This window comes from Callithrix jacchus, chromosome 17, assembly GCF_049354715.1.
Source record: "Callithrix jacchus isolate 240 chromosome 17, calJac240_pri, whole genome shotgun sequence".
In the NCBI taxonomy this organism is placed as follows: Eukaryota; Metazoa; Chordata; class Mammalia; order Primates; family Cebidae; genus Callithrix; species Callithrix jacchus.
Genome location: NC_133518.1, coordinates 17,024,681 through 17,043,689, shown reverse-complemented (window position 1 = coordinate 17,043,689; position 19,009 = coordinate 17,024,681). Strand labels below are relative to the sequence as shown.

Here is a 19,009-nt window from a genome sequence, read left to right as displayed (position 1 = left end):
GTGCCACTGCACTCCAACGTGAGCAACAGAACAAGAAAGACGTTGTCCTCAACAATAAATAAGACAAAAAGGATTAAAAGATGGAACTTTCTAATACTGGGATTCTTTATCCAGGGATAATTTATCCTTTAGACAAAGTAAGCATCTGCCTTGGACCAAGATACACATAGGGGTCCACAGAAATATATATATATTTTTTAATCAGAAGTAGTAATGTATATACATGTATATCATAGTAAACCTTTGCAGTATATTATTTTATTTTTTTGAGATGGAGTCTCGCTTTGTCGCCCAGGCTGGAGTACAGTGGCAAGATCTTGGCTCACTGCAACCTCTGCCTTTCAGGTTCAAGGAATTCTCCTGCCTCAGCCTCCTGAGTAGCTGGCATTACAGGCACACACCACCATGCCCAGCTAATTTTTTTTTTTTTTTAGTAGAGATGAGGTTTCACCATGTTGGTCAGGCTGGTCTCAAACTCCTGACCTCCTGATGTGCCTGCCTCGGCTTCCCATAGTGCTAAGATTACAGATGTGAGCCACCGCACCCGGCCTATGCAGTATTTTTTTGTTTATACAGATGTATAGAAAATATAGTCATAAATATGTTATATAATTTTTAGCTTTTGTGGAGGAAGTCCTTACAAAGGCAAAATGGGTTAGGGCCTTGGGAAGTCATGATGCAGTCCTTCTTTTTCCTTCTTAAAGGCTTTCTTCCCGAACATCTTTTATAATTTAATTTTAGTCTTCTTTTCCTACACCATGATCTTATGTATACTTAAATTTCTAACTGATTGCTATGTGTATTGAAGCATAGTATCACAAGTGCATACATCAGAGGTGCATAGCCATGAAACAACACCCAGATGGAAAAAATAAGTAATTTTTTTCAGAGTGACATTATTGCATTGTGTCCTCAAGTTCAGAGCAAAGTGTTCTGCCCCTAGAATACCGTGATAGCTGCTACACTAGTCAGGAAATTTTTTTGTTGTTTTCAAACATGCAGTGGTGTAATTATAGCTCACTGTAGCTTACTGCAGCCTTGAGCTCCTGGACTTAAGTGATCCTCCCAAGTAGCTGGGATTAGCACTCCCAGTGCTTTAAATATTCATATTTAAGGTGTATGAAATATGCAAATAATAAAACTGTTTTCCCAGCTTTTCATTAACAAATATTCTCTCTGAGGCAATGTTTGAATTACTCAATTAGAGAAATGTTTCTCCCCTCAGCTCGATGCATTCTATTTCTCATCATTTGGCTCATAACTGGAGGAAGGCACCACTTTTGGTTCTTGCCAAATCTGACTGCTGATGTGGGCTTCATTGACTCCTTCAGGCCTCTGTACACACATGAATACAAAGGACCAAAAGCAGACTTAAAGAAAGATGAGAAATCTGAAACCAAAAAGCAGCAGAAGTCCGACAGTGAGGAAAAGTCAGACAGTGAGAAAAAGGAAGATGAGGAGGGGAAAGTAGGACCAGGAAATCATGGAACAGAAGGCTCGGGAGGAGAGCGGCATTCAGACACGGACAGTGACAGGAGGGAAGATGATCGGTCCCAGCACAGCAGTGGAAATGGAAATGATTTTGAAATGATAACAAAAGAGGAACTGGAACAGCAAACAGATGGGGATTGTGAAGAGGAGGAGGAAGACAGTGATGGGGAAACACCTAAACCTTCACATGAAAAATCATAATCTGACTAATTTGGGACTGAATGAATAAGTACAAGGGGTTGGATTTTCTATGTTGGCTGATTATTATATTAAACACATGGCATTTGTAGCATTCTTTAAATTCTGTTTACTGAAATGTATTCGACATTGAAGCAGTTCTATTCAGTCCTTCGTTTTGTAGAATATTGGCACTATTATTGGTACAGTTTAAAGCCATTAATACATTTTATCCATTTGATAATTTTACAGTAAGTAGGTCTCATTCATTTTGACAGTTATCAAATATGTACTTTCCACAGTTAAATTTACATTAATGGCATTTTTGATAGTTGTATGGCTTTTTACTGTTAGACTAATCAAAAATAACTTTAAAAGGAACAAAGAAACTCCAACATTTCAGATTAGGCATAGTTATGTAGCCATTTCACAGTTTCTTTAAGATGCGTAAATTCATTGTTCTTGATAGTTAAGCTTTTATTTTTTATTATAAAATTTTACCAGGAAATTTCTTAAGACTCCTAGTTAGCAGAGTTCAAAACCGTTTTATGGAAACAAGCCAACTAGTAACAATCCAGCAACACTTCTGGTTTAGCTAAATTCTTTTACCAGTGTAGGAAATCCACACTGATTTGTACATCTGATTCAGAGAAAGATGGTCATCTCCAACAGAGAAAGTGAACAGCACTGGTTGGAAGGTGATGGCTCTCCCTCCTCCCTCCCTCCCCAATTCGTTGTCGTAACGTAAAGTGTATTCTGTACATAATTTACAAATAAAACATTTTATTTTAATTGTTACTTATTATTTAGATATTTCTCAACCCTTAAATTCGTAAAATTAAGACCATGTAGAGAAATGGAAGTTTCGGTAACCCACAACATCTATGATCTTTCTACAGCAGCTTCAGTTTTGTGCCAACATTCCATGTATTTTGAATATGAGCAAAAACTGATCTTTATTAAATGAGAGCAGACTTAAAGCAGCTTTGTATGCCTTAATGTTTATTTTGATTTATTTTAAACCTTTACATTCAGAAATGAGATACTGTATTATCAGACCAGGAGGCATTGCTGTGAAAGATAATTTCCTATTCGAAAATACCAAATTTAAAATAAAGATAATAAAATAAAACAGAACTATTGGACTCTAATTGCTTTGAACTAGTTTTGCAGTTTGATTTTATGTCTTGTACATCTTAGTTGGAAAACTCTTGTTTACTTATGAGCATAATCATTCCTTGGAGTTACACTTTTATAAACTAATAATATTAAATGATTTTCCTTCAGTCACAGTGAGAGCATTTTGCTTTGTGGTTTAAATAGGTAGTGTATGTAAGTCTTTTCTTTAGGCTGTTTCTCATCTAAGTGTTTGAATTAAAGATGTTAAATTTTTCTAATTGTGAAAAATACGTTTTTTGTATCATTGACACATTTTATTAAACATGGCTTGATTGCTTCTTTATAGTAGTCCCTATAAGTGGACAGAAATATGGCTATTTAATGTTAATGCAACTATGTCAAGGCTGCAATCACTTTAAGAGTTTCTTTTTAGCAAATGTTCATGATGAAGTGCCTGGGTATTTTCCCCTCCCACTCGGAGAGCTCTACTACTTTATTTCCACAGTAAGCTTCTGAGTTTCTTTATCACCAGTAACATTGATACCTATTTTGGGGTATAAAAGTGGTGTTTTTTCAGAAATGAAAATGATTTTATTCACCTTTACTTTTCTTTGATAATACCCAGACACTCAATATTCTGAAATTGTTTATAATATATGTACTTTGTTCTATAAAGACATTTGGAGCATGGCCAACAGGAAAGTCAGCTTCTTACTGGTGTGTGTGGATTCTTACAGAATGTTAGTACAAATTTTTATAAATATTTGGTGATCCCTGGGGGGAAATATCAGTCTTGCTACGGTTAGAAAGTGAACTAGAAATTTCGGCTCAGTTTCTATTTTACTATTGAAGTTGTGTACTTTAAACGAATATAAAAATCAAAAGCTGCCTCTATTACAATCCTCAATGGAATAGATGGCTATCTTTCTTGGCTTACATTAAATATTCTTGTACCAGAGCATGGAAAATTATTTATAATTGTTAATAGAATGGTGATTTTTTTTTTAAAAGAACTTCAGATTTGCTATGCTGCTGTAAGTAGAAGCACGAAGCTTTTTGATCATGTAGGGTTTATTGTAGAGAATATCAGTTGGCCTAACTAAGCAGGATTGAATTTCCCAGAGGCTAAAATCAGATAGTAAGAATAATGCGTATGTGATTGTTCTTAAAGTCAATGTATTAAATAAGGTATTTTTCCTTTTCCCTCTTACTGGATTCTTTAATTTTCAAACCATATGTCCTAGATAGCATTAATGAAATAATATAGATTTAGTTGAATACTATTCAGGAAGTAATAAATTTTAATATATCATGTTGAAATTATGCAGTGGTGATGGATTTTGGTGTTTCCTCCCTCTTTCTGGTTTTACATCTGATTATCAATTAGCTGCTGACAAAAAAAATCTTGTGTCTTTTGTAAATTGAATTTTTTTTAATCTTTATTAGGAACTGGAAAACAGCAAGTATGGTTGATTCTCATTTTCAAGATAGTTATGTTCTATAAAGTCACCGCAAACACTGAATTAGCAAATAGGGAACCTAGGGGAAATACAGGGCTAGGCTTCTGCAAGCCACTGGTCACATTTTCATCAAGCAGCCAACACGTAAGTTTCTGTTGTAAAGACGCCTTATTTAATACAGTCGATTCATTAACACTGAAGTCATGACCAACAACACTGTAACTCATGCCTGAATGAAGCTTATCTAACACATAAGCTTCATAAGGCACATAACAGCCTTTTTGCCCTTAGGAACAGCTTTTTGCCCTTAGCACTATGCTTGGGGGCCATTTTAAACAGTAAAATTTTTTTAAAAATGCAGAAACCATGGCATTCAAGTAAAAAGGACGCGTTTACAGTATGAGAGTTGGAACATGGCCTTGTTCAACCTCAGCTGAGAGTATGTTCAAGCTCAGCAAGTTTTCTGCTGCACTGCAAAATTTAGGTTAGGCAAATTCACAAATACGGAATCTGCGAATGATGAGGATCAACTGTACCAACTGTACTTAACTATATTTTAAAGCTGTGACATTTATCTACCTGGTATATGGAATAGAATTTATTGCTGAATCATGCTGCAGTATTTGAGTGACATTTTTAATATCCTATGTCTGAAAGTAATTCCTAATTGCGTAGTAGATAATTTGCTTTTACTGTTTCAGCAGTATGTTTATTCACTCAGTAACAGTGAGTACTTAACCATGTACCAGAATTTTACTAGGCACAGCAATGAATAAAAATACAATTCTACCCTCTTGCACCATCAAATAGCGTGTTAAGTACTATGGCAGCAATTTGCCACATATGCTGGATCTCTCTTTTTCCCCTCCAGCTCCACTGGAGGCATAGGACCACTCCTATGCCTCCGATGCCTCCTGGCTTCTGAGTGGGTTTGGCCAAGGAGTGTCTTGACCAGAGATCAGAAGATGGTAGGGTGCCTATTTCTTGGCTCTTCTCCCCAGGTTGGGGGGCCGCCTCAGCACTCAAAGGTCACTTCTCCCAGACTCCTCCCCCGCTTTCCAGGTCCCTGCACTCTTACTTTCTGGCCAAGGATGATGGCAGTTCTGCTGCTACTATCCTGGAATTGCTGAAGCTACTGTGTTTCCTCTGTGGGTATCCTATACCTATACTTCTGTATAGTATCTCCTCATAACATCATAATGAAAGAACCATCTGTTTCCTATTGGAACCCAGACCAATACCAAGGAGAAATTCCTGGGGAACAGAAATTCCAATGAGGAATTTACCTCTGTCAGATCCCATAACTTTATACAGCATGTTGTAAGAATTTCTATAACTAAAATCCTGTTCTAGTGGATGTCATGCAGATAACTACACAAGGAGATTAATTTAAAGCCAAAGCTAAAGCATTTAGTTGTGAATTTCTGAGTAGGTCCCAATGCATTTATTTCTTTTGTCCAACCTAGCACAGAGACCCTTTGAGACTTTAATTACATGGCTGTTCAATTCAGACGAAATGTCAGTCTGAGAGAGGACATCTTTCCTGAGGTTTATAGTTTTAGGATTGTCCAAAAGGCCTGTGATCTCTTCGTAGCCAGACAGAAAGAGGGAAAGATAAGTTAAATTTCAAGGGGGTCAGATCATCACACTTTGGTCTCATGTCATTTTCAGTGATTTCCTAGATCACTTTAATTTTTTGTGTCATGGACTCCTCAGAGTAATGCTCTTTTGTTTGTTTTGAGATGGAGTTTCACTCTGTCTTCCAGGCTGGAGTGCAGTGGCCAAATCTCGGCTCACTGCAACCTCCGCCTCCTGAGGGTCAAGTGATCCTTCTACCTCAGCCATCTGAGTAGCTGGGATTACAGGTACATGCCACCACACCCGGCTAATTTTTGTGTTTTCAGTAGAGACAGGGTTTCGCCATGTTGGCCAGGCTGATCTTGAACTCCTGGCCTCAGGTGATCCACCCGCCTCGGCCTCCCAAAGTGCTGGGATTTCAGATGTGAGCCACCATGCCCAGCCAGAATAATGTTTTTAAATGCAGAAAAGGAAATCCATGGGGTTACAAAGGAAACCAGATACACTGAAGTGTGAGCTACCAAAATACATTAATTTGTGATGTGGTAGTTATTGGTGTACATTTAATAGCCAGATCTATGAGTGTATGCAATAACTGCTGTGGTGTGGAAGTAGCATAAAACATTAGATCTCTGCAACAACTGTGATGTAACATGAAAATACCTGATTTCTGTTGACAAAGTCAGTTACTAGCTAGTACAACTGTGGACTGTCGTCTGCACTCGTCATTGAAGGAAATACTAAGTTTGAGTTTTAGGCTAGTGAAATTCAAGTTAGTTTTTCCCATCCGAGTTCATGTATCATCTGGATTCTATCCTTGAATCCCTTAGAGGTCTGTGAATTCTAGGTTAAGAACCCTTTCCCTAGCTAATCAGATCCACCAGTGTTTCAAATAGGACTATAACATATTCAAAGGCCAGATGCTTAGCATAATTCAGTTTTAATATTATTCATATTTCATGTCACAAATTTCATAAGTTACATGTGTTAATGTGATGTTTTGTTTTGTTAGATTATATCTTACTCCTAAATAAAAAAGTCAAGATGTTTATAGCAACTTCTATTTATTTTATGTATTTATTTTGAGATGGGGGTCTCTTTATTCTGTCACTCATGCTGGAGTACAGTGGCACAATCACAACTCACTGCAGCCTTGACCTCCTGGGCTCAAACAATCCTCCCGCCTCAGCCTCCCAAGTAGCTTGGAATACAGTTGCATGCTACCATACCCAGATAATTTCTATACTTTCATAGAGATGGAGTCTCCCTATGTTGCCCATGTTGGTTTTGAACTCCTGGACTCAAGTGATCCTCTTGCCTTGGCCTCCATGGGAGCTGCCACATCCAGCCTGAAGCATCTTTTAAATGGGAGAAGCAGAACAGGATCTTACCAACACTAAGATTATCTTTCAGTCATTTGACAAACATTTGTGAAATGAGTACTATGTGCAAAGCATTGTGCAATCACAAAACCCAAAAAGCAAATGTGGTAAGAGAGAGAAGTATGCATGCAAACAGTGCCACCCATGTTGTATAATGTCAAGAGTATCCTTGATATGCTTATAGGATCACATAAATGAATGCCCAGCCCAGATTAGGAAGGTCAGGAAAGGCATCCCACAGAAGTATCATGAGCTAGATCTTGGAGAACGAGTTGGTATTAGCCAGGTAAAGAATAGAGCAGTTCTGGGCCATTGCAGCAAGATGCGCAAAATAAGACAACAGGCTGAGCCTGGCATCTCCTGAAACTGAAACTAGTTAAGGTGCATCTAGAAAAGAGATCACTTTAGAGAGGGATACAGGTGGCAAGTCATTGTTTGCCTGGAATCCCTTCCTTTAGGAAATCACTCCTTTCCCTTCTGTGGTGCTTCTCATTCCATTCCAGGGTGACTGGCCTCAAGGAAGAACACCCAGTTCACACGAGGTCAATTGAAGTCTTATTTCCTCAGGGATCTTGAATTCTAAGGACCATGTGGACCTGAAGAAACTGATGGCTGTGTTGCCTTCACGGAATGGAGCCCTGTCTAGAAATAGAGCCGGCATGGAAAAAAAAAAACAAAAAAAAAAAACAACCAAGGGATGGATCGGGAAGACAAGGCCATAATACTATCTTTGAATTCCTAAATCTAGCCTGGCCTAAAGCCATTCCTGGGCTTTTCAGTTGCATGAGCCAACAGATTCCTTATTTTTTCTTATTTTGAATGAGATTTCTGTCACTGGGAACTGAAAGATGACTGAGTTGCACACAATAAGTATGAAGAATGACACTAAAATACCTTTGGAGGAAATTGACTCAAAGCAGGAAAGTGACACATTGAGATTTGCATCTTAGACTACACTAATCACATAGAAAATGGCCTGACAAGGGGCAAGCTTAGATATTCTCTGGATACTTCCAGCCTTTCTCAGATTTATATATTCTAACCACAACTCCCCTCTTATTGTTAAAACAATTTGTTTTCTTATTACAGAAAAATCAGAAACTTATAAGCAAAAATAACCAGAAAACTCTCAAAGCTACTATCTTAGTCCATTTTGGGTGGCTACTACAGAATACCACAGACCACAGACGGTAAGGTATAAAGAAAAGAAGCTGACTGGGCACAGTGGCTCACACCTGTAATCCCAGCACTTTGGGAGGCCAAGGCGGTGGATCACCTGAGGTCAGGAGTTTGAGACCAGCCTGGCCAACATAGTGAAACCCCGTCTCTACTAAAAATTAAAAAAAAACTAGTTGGATGTGGTGGTATGCACCTGTAGTCCCAGCTATTTGGGAGGCTAAGGCAGGAGAATCACTTGAACCCAGGAGGCAGAGGTTGCAGTGAGCTGAAATTGTGCCATTGCACTCCAGCCTGGGCAACAGAGTGAGACTCTGTCTCAAGGAGAAGAAGAAGAAAAAAAAGCTTATTTGACTCATGAGTTTGGAGGCTGAGAAGTCCAAGAGCATGGCACTAGGATCTAGTAAGGGCTTTCGTACTGCACCCCATGATGGAAGGCAGAAGGGCAAGAGAACATGAGAGCCAGTGAGCAAGAGGGGGCTGAACTGGCTTTTATAACAAGCCCGCTCTCATAATAACATTAATGCATCTGTGGAGGCAGAGCCCTCATAGCCTAATCTCTTAAAGGTCCCGCCCTAATACTATCACAATGGCAATTAAACTTCAGCATGAGTTTTGAGGGGGACATTCAAACCATAGCACGTACCTCCGGAGACAACTACTGTTAAAATTCATATATTTCCGTCTCTAGCTCTTAGATGTGTAACACGTATGTCTGTTCACTGAGGCGAGAAGATACTAAATGGGATCATACCATGCGTACTTTATGCTAAGAGTATTCACAAGATGATCTGGAAAAGGAACATGTGTGAAACCAAAGACAACATTTTTTCGGAAGAACAAATCATTGGCCAGCTTATGATTTTAAATCATATTTCTGCTCACCAACTTCAAGCTTCAGAATGTGAAGTTATCCTTAGACTATGTAATAAATGCATGTCACAAAGTGTTTCACATTACAGTGTTCTTAATGATCGACATTCAAAGGAATTAGAAGGAAGAATTTATGATTACCTTGTCGTATCCTCAAATATATACACCTTTTACAATTATGGCCTTTGTACTGCAAAGAAAAATATAAAGGGCAGTAACACGTAAATGAGTACACACAACAGCAATTAGTAAATTAGTAAATTGAAAATGAGCGATAACTGCAGAAACTGGTCTGTACTTACAGAGTCTGGACAGTATCTGACAGACTGCACAGCTATAAAGAGTGGGTGGATACCATCCAAAGCACTGTAAGTTGCATCTCTATTCCTTCTCCCTAGTTGCATGTACTCTACAAGGTTTACAAAATTGAAAACCTACTCTTTATAACTTCTTTTCTCATTGTCCCTTAATACAAGAACCATCAGAATTCTCTACTTTTCAATCGCATATGCTGTATTCTATCTCACCTTCCATCCCACCCCCAACTTAGTCTCCTTCCAAAGGACTGACTGCAAATTTCATTACTTAAAAAGCAACATGTGCAGGATTCAGATGTCTCATGCTTCCCTCTGCCTCCATGCAAGGTTTCTAATTAACAGTATTGGTGGGAGCCTGAAATGTTAGTTTTAAAGGTTCCATCAATGCCAAGCCACAGTTATACGTGGATTATGTCCATATAGAAGGGAACCGGCTCCTGGAAAATGAGCTCGAATGTTCAGCCCCATTGCCACCTCACATTCTTTATTCCCCACCACACAGGTTGAGAGGGGTGTGGTGATCAGAGAGAGGAATGCCATTTAGACTCCCAGCACAGACCATAGACTGCTTCTCTCAGGAGGCAATGGCAGTTCTCTGCAACATTCAGACGGCAAGTCATCTGAAGAATCTTAAAACTGGGAGACCTGCTCCACTATCCATTCCTGTCTTCATTCAACCAACATTTATTCAGCCTCTACTATGTGCGGAACAATGAAAATATATAAACATGAGGAACCCATAGTCCCAGCTCAGAATCCGGGGAAGAAGCCAGGGGCTGCCTGCATATGTACACATTGCCGGAGGAGAACCATCTTCTGCCCTAAAAGCCGCAGTCTCCGCCATCTGAATGCTTCCAGCCTGCTAGCGTTATGATAACACATAAAGAGATATAAACGAAGTGCCGCAGGGTTTGAGAAAGAGGGAGATGGTGAAGGAGAGATTGGGGAGGCAAAAAGAGGCGAGCAATAAGAAAGCTCTTACCCTACAAGGGAGGATTTTACAGCTGCCGTCACTCCTTAGTCCCTGTTTCCTTTATCACCAACACAAACACTTCCCAGAACTGGGAATATTGCCCACCAGGAGTTTACAAATCCAAGTGAAAACTAACCACTAACTGATAGAATAGAAAAGGAAGGAACAGGCCGGGTGTGGTGGCTCACACCTGTCATCCCAGCACTTTGGGAGGCCGAGATGAGCCAATCAACTGTGGTCAGGAGTTCGAGACCAGCCTGGCCAACATGGTGAAACCCCGTCTTTACAAAAAATACAAAAAATTAGCCGGGCATGGTGGCGGGTGCCTGTAAGCCCAGCTATTTGGGAGGCTGAGGCAGGAGAATCACTTGGACCTGAGAGCTGGAGATTGCAGTGAGCCAAGATCTCAGCCACTGCAATCCATCCTGGGCAACCGAGCTAGCGACTCCATCTCAAAAACAAAAGGAAAGGAACAAAAGAATAACACCTTGGGCCTCTGCTATAGAGGCTTCCAGCACAGAGCCATAAAATGTGGGGCAATATCAAATAAGCTTTTCCATTTACCACTAAAATATCTTGTGTTTACCATAGTTAAAGTGAAACCTGCTTAAAATAAAATCCGTCAGGATGCTCATTTGTTCACCCTGCCCCCACTTGCCGCATTACAAAGAGGAAGCAACAAGGCATTGTTCTGCGCTGCTGAGAACAATTTCATTTCCTTCCCGTTCACTGCCCTTTCTTGATACAACATGTAATTGTAAGAGTTTTTAAGAATGGTCAACAAATGTGTTCTATAAAGCTTAGTGCCTCCTGTAGCAACATACGATCCCCCTGCAAATCCAGGCAGCTAGGGATCATGCAGCGAAAGAGGGTGTTTGGCCTTAATGTGTGCAACCAACTTCCTGCTGCCTTTGAATGTTCCGCGCTATACGGCATAATTGGATAACTCACAACAAATGCACATGGTGCTGATTTCGTTTCATTAAAACATTTACAGAAGTTCAAAGTCAAGCATATGAAACACCTCATTGATTTTTGTTTTTCACTACAATCTTTACAGCTAATTTTTAAAAAATAAAATGCAATAGGGGGCCGGGCGCGGTGGCTTGCGCCCATAATCCCAGCACTTTGGGAGGCCGAGGCGGGTGGATCACGAGGTCAACAGATCGAGACTATCCTGGTCAACAAGGTGAAACCCCGTCTCTACTAAAAATACAAAAATTAGCTGGGCACGGTGGTGCGTGCCTGTAGTCCCAGCTATTCGGGAGGCTGAGGCAGGAGAATTGCTTGAACCCAGAAGGCGGAGGTTGCGGTGAGCCAAGATCGCGCCATTGCATTCCAGTCTGGGTAACAAGAGTGAAACTCCGTATCAAAAAATAAACACATAAATAAAATACAAAAAAAAAAAAAGTAATATACCTAAAGAAAAGTGCACAAATCGTAAGTATATGGTTCAATGAATTATCACAAAGTGGACACACCCATGTAACCTTTAGACCAAGCAGCAGTGTATCAGTGCCTAGACCCGCCCCCCACCTACCCAGACCCAGGGGGCCCCCTCAGCCACCTGACTCCCCGCCTCCCCACGCCTCACCACGATGTCCACTCTTAACACCGTGGGTTCGTTTTGCCTGTGATTGAACTTCATGTAAATGGAATCATGTTATGGAGTCTTTTGTGTTTGACTTTTCAACATTGTGAGATCCATATTGTATAGAGAAGCAGTCCCTTCGCGACCTTCTACAGATTATTAATCACATCCCAGATGGGAAAATCACGCACAACTGATGATTATGAGGTTTCCCACAGACTGGGACTTCAAGTACACCTCGATTTCCTCATCTCCCCATTCTAACACTGATGAACAGAATCTCCATTGTCTGCTGAGGGCATGCTCCTGGTTAGAAGAATCATTTCCAGAGAACTCCTCTGACCATTGTAACTCAAGCCCTACTGAGAAGGGTTGCTGTTCCTTCACTGTGAATCCGCTGGTGAAATGCTGAGCGCCTCCTATGCATGCCGTGGGGAAAACAGTCCCAGTCAGGAAGCAGCTCATATAATTCAAGGACATGATCTGATTAAGATGGTAAGAGAGATACAAGTAGCTTTGGGTATTTTAAAGTCAGAGGAAATCGCTTCATTCAAGAGATCAGAAACGGGCTTTGAGGACAAGCGGGATGGGCAGGATAATCTGTGGGCACTCTTCAGGCCTATGCCACATCCTGCATAAAAAACAACAAGCAAGCCAGAAGAGACAAGGGGCATTTTGTGGGAAATATGAAGAGTCCTGGGTGGCTTAATCATAGGGAACACTGGGGGTTGAGTCTGGAAACCCAGGTAGGGATCATACTGTGGGAGACCTTAACCGTCAAGGCAAGGGAGAAATGTACTCCAGTGGCTGGTCTGCCCTGCTGACCTCCCTTTCCAACAACTAACTTTTGTCCACCTTGCTTCTCTCTTAGGTGCCTTTCTCTCTCCCTTCGCTCCTTGTTTTTTTAAGAATTCTTATTTTCCACTTCAGTTTAACCCACTGAAAGCTGGTTCCTCTACCCAACTTCTGAAATGACTCCTGCTGAGATCTCTGTACAGCTCAGAGTTCTTGGTTGCGAAGAACTGAACCAGCTCTGCTAGAAGCAGAAATGGGACTTTCTGGGGAAGGGTGCCGAATGGCCACCAAGATTGAAAGGAAGTCTGGAAAAGTAAGCTTGGAAAACAGGAAGGAACCAAGAAATATCCGGCAGCCCAGGACCAGCCACCGGAGCAGGCTACTCAGGTCTTCACTGCTGCTGCATCCTCTCGCTGCGCCTCTGCCTTGACTGATCTGACTGCCCCGACTCTGATTCACTCTTTCAAGAGTCAAAGTCCTCAGTGGGAACATCCTTCTGGCTCAGCTTGGATCGGGGGTCTGGCTTCTCACTCAGAAAAAAGAACTACTTACCCTCACCTCTCAGATTCTTAATGAGAAACAGAGTTCCCCAAATAGTAAAATATTTGAATGAGTACAAACTCACCCAAATGCCGAGCCAAATAACCTCCTGCCAGCCTCCATCCCACTTTATCCCCACATCAGTCCTCACCATCAACATCCAAGCCTTCACCTCTCGACCTCTTAAAATTCTCTCTTCCAAGCTGGGTGCAGTGGATCCCGCCTGTAATCCCAACACTTTGAGAGGCTGACGCAAGAGGACATAGTGAGACCCCCATGTCTGCCAAAAATAATTTGAAACGTGGTGGCATACACCTGTAGTCTCAGCTACTTTGGGAGACTGAGGCAGAGTATAGCTTGAGCTCAGGTCAAGGCTGCAGTGAGCCATGATCCCGCCACTGCACTCCAGTCTGAGTGACAAAGGGAGACCCTGTCTCAAAAAAATAAAATTCTTCCTTCCTTCAGCATCCAGGACATGACTTTTTTCCTGTCTCTGGCTACTCCTTCTCCTCTATTTCCTCCTGAAACATTGAGTCTCCAAAACTCCTCCCTTGGTCCATGCTCCTTTGATACCTTCCCTCAGGTAATTACATTCATTTCTTTGGCTTCAAATGTGACCCTCAATCTTTTGCTCTAGCTTTGACTTTCACTATGAGTCTCAGTCCCATGGGCACCTAAATATCGACATGTCCAAATGGAAATTTAATCTCCATCCCTTCGGGGCTGCCCCCCTTTCTGACCTCAAGTCACAGCTGACTCAACTAGAAACTCAGTCGTCCTGCGTCCCCACATATGTTAGTCAACAAATTCTCTTCACTCTATCTCAAAATTATCCTTTACTTATTAAAGTATGTTAAAAAGCCTCTTGACTCTACCATTTTGCTTCCCAATTAGCTTAGACCTTTATGATCTCAGGGTGACAGTGAGTAAGAGGGATTGAGATGGGGTGGGTGCCAGAATAACTAAGAAGATAAAGGATAGAAAGGTGGGTGGTGGAGAGGGAGAGGACAGTTTAGGGTGATCCTAGGTTTCTGGTCTGAGCAACTAGCTCCACCAAAAGAAAACGGAGACTTTAGAAGAGCATCTAGTTTGGTACTTCCGTTTTGAACATGTTATGTTGAAATGGGACAACGAGATGGAAATGTCCAGCAGGCCACTGATATATGTAATAATGTGAAGGTGGGGAGAAAGAACAGAATAGAGACTCCTTTTGGAGTCATCAGATCAACCGTCAGATGGTGGATAAAATCATGAAAATGGTTGATACTAACAAGAGGACCACATAGAGAGGGAGGACTCTTCAGTCAAGGTTGGATCATGGAGACATCATCATTTCAGAGCAGACAGAGATGGAGGAGCCCATCGGGAGGCTAGAGGAAAAACTCCAAGAGGTAAAATCTAAACAAGGAAAGCAGCAACACCGGCCAATGGAGAAAGAGTCAGGGTGAAGCCACTCACAGTGAAGTCAAGTGCAGCAGGGATTGCACTGGGCTTTGCAATTTGGAGGTCAGTATAGTGTTGGCACGAGCAGTTTCATCAGAGGCTGGGGAAGAGCCAGAGAGCTGCAAGGTCAACAGTGAATGAACAGGAAGTGGTGAGATGTGAGTGCAATCTTTCAAAATGCCTGGCTGAGAAGGGAAAGAGTAACAACGGAAGTAATGAACTAACTAGGGGGACGGCAGGATTAAAAGAGCCCCTTAAGGATGGGAAAGACTTAAACTTGTTCACGGTGAGACTGACAGCCTGAATGCACACAGGAAAGACAAGCTTGGGAGAGAAACTGAAGATACATGGAAGAAATGACTGTTTGACTGATGGAACTGAGGCCACAAGAGGCCAACTGAGAAAATCAAAAGAGTCCTATGTGAGAACTCACCAGCATCTGCATTTCAGAGATCTTCAAGAGCTTCTTCCTTTTCTATTTTAAAAGTTTAATGTTTTTTATTATACTCACATGATTCAAAAATAAAAAATTATAAAAGGTGAGACATTTCTTCTTACCCTCCATCTTCCCAGTTTCCCCTCTCACTTCACCCCCTTCCAGAGTTTTTTGTTTGTTTGTTTGTTTTTTGTGGTTTTTTTGAGATGGAGTCTCACTCTGTCACCCAGGCTGGAGTGCAATGCTGCAATCTCGGCTCACTGCAACCTTCGCCTCCTGGGTTCAAGTGATTCTCATGCCTCAGCCTCCCTAGTAGCTGGAATTACAGGTGCCCACCACCATGCCTGGCTAACTTTTTTATTTTTAGTAGAGAAGGGGTTTTGCCATGTTGGCCAGGCTGGTTTCAAATTCCTGACCTCAGGTGATCAGCCCACCTCAGCCTCCCAAAGTGCTGGGATTACATGAGTTAGCCACCGCTCCCGGACACACCTGGCTAAGTTTTAAATTTTTTTGTGGAGAGGATGTCTCCCTATGTTGCCCAGGCTCGTCTTAAACTCCTGGATTCAAGCAGTCCTCCCACCTTTGCCTCACAAAGTGATAGGATTACAGGCATGAGCCACCGCACCTGGCCGCAGTTTCTTAACAGATGGAAAAATGGATTGACACACACACAAAAAAAGAACATCAAAAATGGCATCAGGGCCAGGCACAGTGGCTCACACCTGTGAGTAATCCCAACACTCTGGGAGGCTGAGGTGACCTCGGAGTCTCAAGAGTGTTGGGATTACAGGTGTGAGCCACCATGGTTCGGTCTCAAACCTCAGGAGTTCAAGACCAGCCTGGCCAACATGGTGAAACCCTGTCTCCACCAAAAATAAAAAAAAATTAGCTGGGCATGGTGGTATGTGCCTGTGATACCAGCTACTCAAGAGACTGAGGCAGGAGGATTGCTTGAACCAGGGAGGCAGAGGTTGCAGTAAGCTGAGATCACGCCATTGCATTCCAGCTTGGGCAACAAAGCAAGACTCCGTCTCAAAAAAGCAAACAAAAAATACAGCATCAATTTTCTACTTGCAATGGGGGTTCCTGGTTGTCCTTTCCAGCATCTCTTTAAGGTCAAAATATTTCTGTAATAATGCTGATGTTGTTGCCTTTTCACTCTCATTCTCTCACCAGCACAAGTGGAGCTTCCCAGTGTGATATGGGAACAGACTGAATGCAGAGGCAGACATGAGAATCTAGCTTTCTTCTATTCATCCAGATGTTCAACAGGTTTGTTAAAAATGTAAAACAGTGCCACTCATCTTACAAAAATGTTTCTGAGGAACAACTATTGTTCATAGACATTATTTTAATAACGTTAGTGTGTCATCTCTTTTATTGTTTCAAAATTAATATTATTAAAAATTTATGTTTTACTATTTCTTTCTTTCCTTTTGAGACTAGGCCTCGCTCTGTGGCCCAGGCTGGAGTACAGTGCATGATCATAGTTCACTTGGACCTCGAACTCCCGGGCTCAAGGGATTCCCCCATCTCAACCTCCTGAGGAGTGGGGACCACAGGTGTGTGCCACCACACTCAGCTAATTGAACTTCTTCATAGAGACAGGGTCTTGCTGTGTTACCCAGGCTGGTCTCAAACTCCTGACCTCAAACATTCCTCCCACCTCAGCTTCCCAGAGCTCTGGAATTACAGGGTGAGCCACTGCACTTGGCCTGTTTTCATTTCTAATGCAGCAAATAGTCCACACCAACATGACTCTCTGGCATTCTCCATAATGTTTAAAAGCAGTTAAAAGGTCCCGAGACGAAAAGGTGTGAGAGCTGTTGTCCTAGAGCAGCCGAGTATCGAAAGTTCTTTCACAAAGCTGACTGCAAATAAGGAGGATCTGGTGACCCATAGAACCAGGTGGTAAAAATACAGGCTGACAGAAGGGCTTTAGAAATGGAGGCCGAGCAGGATCAGAAAATCTGAACTGGAGATTAGTACAAAAGGGAGGAGGGACTAATCTCTGATGGTCTCAGGGGTGTAGATGATTTACCCGCTCACTGTAAACTCGTGCCTGACAAATACGATTGCCTGGCAACCTCAGCAATTAGTTGTTTGAGACACAGGTATGACTGTAGATCATGGCTGCGTTTAATAATAATACCACTTACATTGCGTCTGGCATGTACGGACACTGTCCAAATCCCTTGTGTCATCACTATTCGTAGTTGTCTTCCAAATTCACTTCACTAATAAAGAAATTGCAAACTCATAGTAGAGAGTGTGGGGCTTTGGCTTCAGGCAGCCCCGGATTAAACGCAGCCTAATGCTGCCTTCATCTGCGGTGTGAGACCTTCACCATTTCAAGCCCGCACTGCTGGAGGAAGCACCGGTGTCCTCGCTAAACATGACTTTGGCTCCCACAGTGTGGTTTCCTTTGCCACTTCCCACCATTCAAGCCTGATTGTCCAGCTTCTCCAGTAAGTCTTGGGGCCACTCAAACTCTTACAATAAATTCATGTTCTTTTTACAGCAATGAATGAGGGTTCCAATTTCTCCACGTCCTCATGAACACTTGCTATTAACCATCTTTTTTAAATTAAAGTCACGCACTGCATAATGACATTTTGGTCAGTGGTGGAACTCACATATGATGGTGGTCCCATAAGATTATAATGGAGCTGAGAATTTCCTATGGGCTGGTGATGTCGTAGCCATCATAATGTGGTAGTGTAATGCATTACTCACGTGTTTGTGGGGATGCTGGTGTAAACAAACCCACTGTGCTCCTAGTTGTATAAAAGTGTAACACAGGCCAGGCACCATGGCTCATGCCTGCAATCCCAGCACTTTGGGAGTCAAGGTGGGCGGATCATCTGAGGTCAGGAGTTCGAAACTACCCTGGCCAACATGATGAAACTTCATCTCTACTAAAACTACAAAACTTAGCCAGGAGTGGTGATGGGCACCTGTAATCCCAGTTACTTGGGAGATTGAGTCAGGCAGAATTGCTTGAACCTGGGAGACGGAGGTTGCAGACGGAGTGCACTGCACTCTAGCCTGGCCGACAGAGCGAGACTTCATCTCAAAAAAAAAAAAAGTGTAATACATATAGTTATGTATAGTACATAATACTTGATAATTAATTACCATGTTTCTGGTTTATGTATTTGCTACCCTATACTTTGTATCATTGTTTTAGACTGTACCACTGCTACTTACACGTTTCTTCTAACTGTAGAACAGACTCAGGCAGGTCCTGCAGGTGGTATTTTGGAAAAAGGCCTTCTTATCATGGGAGATGACAGCTCCATGGGTGTTTTTGCCCCTGAAGACCTTCCAGTGGGACAAGACGTGGAGGTGGAAGACAGTGACACTGATGATCTGGGGCCTGGGTAGGCCTAGGCTAAAATGTGTGTCTTCATTTTCAACCAAACGAAACTTTGAAAGTTTAAACAATTAAAATTAAAAAGAGAAAAAAGCTTACAGAATAAGGATATAAAGAAAGAAAATATTTTTGTACAGTAGTACAAGTCTTTGTGTTTTAAGCTCAGTGTTATTATGAGGGTCAAAAATGCTTAAAATATTTTTGGGCCGGGCGCGGTGGCTCACGCCTGTAATCCCAGCACTTTGGGAGGCTGAGGCTGGTGGATCACGAGGTCAAGAGATC

At 41.8% G+C, this 19,009-nt stretch overlaps 1 protein-coding gene across 1 annotated transcript in view; it reads left to right on the top strand.

Moving 5' to 3' along the window:
- SEC62 (SEC62 preprotein translocation factor) overlaps window positions 1-4,107 on the top strand; it is a 45,584-nt gene extending 41,477 nt beyond the window's left edge. The window contains exon 8 of the mRNA XM_078353863.1: window positions 1,226-4,107. Coding sequence (XP_078209989.1) covers window positions 1,226-1,692 — 467 coding nt within the window. The 3' untranslated portion in view covers window positions 1,693-4,107. The remainder of the gene's footprint in view (window positions 1-1,225) is intronic.
- The last annotated feature ends 14,902 nt before the right edge of the window (window positions 4,108-19,009 follow it).